General features: G+C 32.9%; 1 protein-coding gene across 1 annotated transcript in view; it reads left to right on the forward strand.

Annotated features, from left to right (window-relative positions):
* LOC106470515 (mediator of DNA damage checkpoint protein 1-like) overlaps positions 1–4,222 on the forward strand; it is a 25,787-nt gene extending 21,565 nt beyond the window's left edge. The window contains exons 10-11 of the mRNA XM_022399122.1: positions 1,079–1,239; positions 2,088–4,222. Coding sequence (XP_022254830.1) covers positions 1,079–1,239; positions 2,088–2,106 — 180 coding nt within the window. The 3' untranslated portion in view covers positions 2,107–4,222. The remainder of the gene's footprint in view (positions 1–1,078; positions 1,240–2,087) is intronic.
* Positions 4,223–4,535: the final 313 nt, after the last annotated feature.

Consider the following 4,535-nt stretch of genomic DNA (forward strand, 5'->3'; position numbering starts at 1 on the left):
TGTTGACTCTCCCTAACGAAATATCGTGCCAGTACCATGTTGACTCTCCCTAACGAAATATCGTGCCAGTACCATGTTGACTCTCTCTAACGAAATATCGTGCCAGTACTATGTTGACTCTCCCTAACGAAATATCTTGCCAGGACCATGTTGACTCTCCCTAACAAAATATCGTGCCAGGACCATGTTGACTCTCCCTAACAAAATATCGTGCCAGGACCATGTGGACTCTCCCTAACAAAATATCTTGCCAGGACCATGTTGACTCTCCCTAACGAAATATCGTGCCAGGACCATGTTGACTCTCCCTAACGAAATATCGTGCCAGGACCATGTTGACTCTCCCTAACGAAATATCGTGCCAGGACCATGTTGACTCTCCCTAACGAAATATCGTGCCAGTACCATGTTGACTCTCACAACCAGACCATAGAGAGTCAAGAAAAGAATAACCTTTGTTATATTTTAGATAAAACATAATTCCTTTATTGTTAATTTCATAATTACTAGTGAAAATCTTCTATATTAAATATTTCTTAATAAGAAATTTATTATTTCAGTTGTTTTTTTTGTGATTACTTTGTTTTGTGCTTATTAATTACTTTATAGATTTAACACGATTTTTCGTGTACTCCGAGTACAGATGTAGTAATAGCTTAAATGTGAAGACGTGTGGAAAGTTACCAGTGTGCGTCAACAACAACATAAACATTTATAGTTTTACACTTAGAAGAATTATTGTATAGGGTTAAAAGTGTGCATATTTTATCACGAAGTCGTGCTAGTTTTATATTAGTTGGAGAATATTGCCTTGTACTTGCGTTAAGATCCAAGACGTAGTCGCAGCTCTGCATGATAAGATAAATTCACTGGTTGTGTGGTCACAGATACGTTGTTTACCTTCATCAGAGTGATTTTCACCGTTAAATAGTTGATGGAGTTAGAGGATGGTAACAGTTCCCCGTAAAGCCGAATAGTGCCGTACACACACACACACAATCTGGCTTGTAGTATTCCTTTTAGATATTTGTGTTAATATTTGTATGAATCACAGTAAAAGCTTTGTCTTTTCGTATAGTTTGTTCAAAACATGCCCACTCGACTAGCTCCTCGTCTAGTTATCATCTCAACTCAAGAAGATGCAAAACTTTTGAAACATGCCATAAAATGTGGGATTCCAGTAGTGGAAGCAGAATTTATTCTAACTGGGCTTCTTCGCTATGAGTTAAACACTACCGTATATCCTTTTGTGCTTAAAAAAGAAAACAAACTACTTGGTGTGCTTGTGTTTTTGATCTCCAATATTTCTACCTAAATATTCTGTTTTTTTCCAGTTTCTTTCTTTTATTTTCAACACACACATCCTAAAATATCCTATTTGTTTTCTTTTTTATCCTGTTTGTTTCAATATCCCTAAATCTTTAGACACTGCTCATTCATTCTTTGTCTCATTACATGTATGTACTGGTCATTGTTATCTTTACGTGCTAGTCATTACATGTATGTACTGGTCATTGTTATCTTTACGTGCTAGTCATTACATGTATATACTGTAAAGATAACAATGACCATGCTAGTCATTACATGTATATACTGGTCATTGTTATCTTTACGTGCTAGTCATTACATGTATATACTAGTCATTGTTATCTTTACGTGCTAGTCATTACATGTATATACTGGTCATTGTTATCTTTACGTGCTAGTCATTACATGTACATACTGGTCATTGTTATCTTTACGTGCTAGTCATTACATGTATATACTGGTCATTGTTATCTTTACGTGCTAGTCATTACATGTATATACTGGTCATTGTTATCTTTACGTGCTAGTCACTCATTCTCTTTGAATCGTCTTTATACAGGTGTGTATTGACCCATCAGGACAATGGGAAAAATTCTGGTATTATCAATTGTAATACTGATAGAATTTTTTTAATTTGATTCAAATGGTATTATAGCACTGTAACTCGACAAAAACATAGATCCACTAATAACCTGATGCATCAGTAAGTTATAAAAAATGTGCTCAGAAAGCCACTGGAGGTCCGTCAGTGATTGTTGACAATCCTTAACTTTAGTTACTTTTTCATTGAAGGTTTAGAAATTCCACACTACCCCCTCTTGGCTAGTTTGTGTGGACGTATTGCAACAGAAGAATCCTTGTGGCTAGTTCACATGGACGTATTCCAACAGAAGAATCCTTGTGGCTAGTTCACATGGACGTATTCCAACAGAAGAATCCTTGTGGCTGGTTCGTGTGGATGCATTCCAAAGGAAGAAATCATGAAACCATCTAATACATTGGTTTCCTATCATACCACAAAAAATATATTTTATATTTTAATGATGAGGAAGTGTACATAGGAAAGTTGTGAAAAGTTTTTTTTTACATTTATGTATACAATTAGTGTAAGGATTACATTTTCCCCGTGGTACGGCAGGGGGGATATGGAGTTGCCGTACATTTATTCAAATAATTGTACTTGAAGTGTTTTCCTCCTTCACTAGAAAGAGAAAAAATTCCATACAGTTTTTTAAACATTACACATTTCTTCGAGAGATGGTGCTGCTGTATTCTTTGTTTCAAACTATTATCAGTTTTAACTAAGATATTCCAGAGCACACAGAACCAACAGAAAAAAGAATGAAAGTTAGTATCAGAGAGGAAGAAACCCAATAACCCCTTTGTCGTCAGGAGTATAGGGCTCGGGTTATTCATTTTTTTTTTCTAGTTGTGATTGTATTCTCGGTAACATCTCATTTGTAAAGATAACATCCAGTCTTTGTCCCATTTGTTTTTTGTGTAATATAGTAAATACTAGAGCGAAGATTAATTTTGTATTTAATTAAAATATAAACAGGGTTTCTAATTAAAAAAAATATAAAGGACATAACAAACGGAAATCAGATACTTTGAAAGAATATTAAAAGTGCTTGAATTAAAAAAAAAAGTGAAGTCTTTTTGAGGACTTTCCTGAAGATGGCAGCACAGTTGCAGCCAAAGCATGGGATAAAACTAATAATAATTAGTTTCTAGTTATATATATGTATATGCATATATAAAATATTTAATGATCAATAATTGAACTTAGGTGATCATATAGGTTACTATCTATATCAAGGAGTGAAACAGATGATGAAACATGCTTTCAAAGTTGAAATCACCGTGTTCAATGTTTTTGGAATGCCAGTTTCTTGATCCTGACATTTCAAAACCATAAGTTGTGTTCCCAGACTACAAGAGCCTTTATCGTATTTATAATCTTGAAGATATTTAATTGTGTCTTTTAACGCTAAAGTTTTTAAGGAAACAAAGTTTCTGTAAAATATTTAGTTAGATGGAGATCTGTGCTTATTTGTTGATTAAAATTGAGGTTACAGTTACAATAAATAATCACAACTTTCAAGACATTATTCACGTATTATAGTTTGATACTTTTATTTTTCACCACACCATCCCGAGACTTTTTTTTTCATCATACAAACTTTTAATTCTTGAACATTCTTAAGAAACTAGATTAAGAATGTAGAGTTTAAAAAGTGTAATAGGCCTAATACTAATGTCCTATGACAAGTATAAGTGTAATTATACAATCCTGTTTTATAAATTTGAGTTCTTGGGAAAATTTTATTTATTAAAAAAGGAAACAAGAAAATGGATAAAATATTTATGATAAATAAGTTAAAACACGGTGTTGTTTATTAGACAGATTTGGTTTTGGGTGTTTTAACATACTGCAAGTCCGTATTTAAAGAAGATAGTAAGAAAGATAACTACTCTTAAGAAACTGGAAAGAATCAAATTATCTAAATAACAAGTATTTGAAAACATATTAACCGTACTATTTTTTATTTATTTTATCACTAGATAGTGTTAAAATGTGACTCCTAAGTAGCAACCTAATGAAGACGTACTAAACATCCTTTGTTTCTAAGCCTCACTTTTAATTGTGTATTGAAGTGTAACTATCCACTGATTTAAAGTCCTCCCGTTTTGTTGTTTTTTGTGAAAGTTATATATGACCACTGGTCTATGTGTTTGTATTGTATATAATATTTTTACTTGGAATAAAATGTTTCAGAGAAATTCGGTGTATTAAGAATTCAGTCTTTAACAGAACAAGCGTTAGTCTCAGTGGCTTGCATTTCGTTTTATAATCTTTCGAAGGATGATTAATTTATTCACCAATTATATGTCTGAAAGTTTGTATTCTTCAATAAAAAGTTTTAAAACCTACCTCAAAAATGCCTATTTCTTATTCTAAGGTCTGTTCCAAGTTTTTGGTTTAAAACGAACAACAATGGCAGTTTTAATATCAATAATTTACAAAAAATTCTTGTTGTCGGGTCTCACTAAAACCTGATGTGGAATTGTTTGGAGCTGGAAGGAAAAACCAATAGGATTGTGACGCTACTCTTGCTAAAGTCTTCATACAGTTTCTTTTCACGCTTTTATATGTAATTAATGTTTAATTACAGCCTTTTTGACAAAGTGTGTGAATGAGCGTGATATGATTCGAATGAAACCAC

This window comes from Limulus polyphemus, unplaced genomic scaffold (genome assembly GCF_000517525.1).
Source record: "Limulus polyphemus unplaced genomic scaffold, Limulus_polyphemus-2.1.2 Scaffold4057, whole genome shotgun sequence".
In the NCBI taxonomy this organism is placed as follows: domain Eukaryota; kingdom Metazoa; phylum Arthropoda; class Merostomata; order Xiphosura; family Limulidae; genus Limulus; species Limulus polyphemus.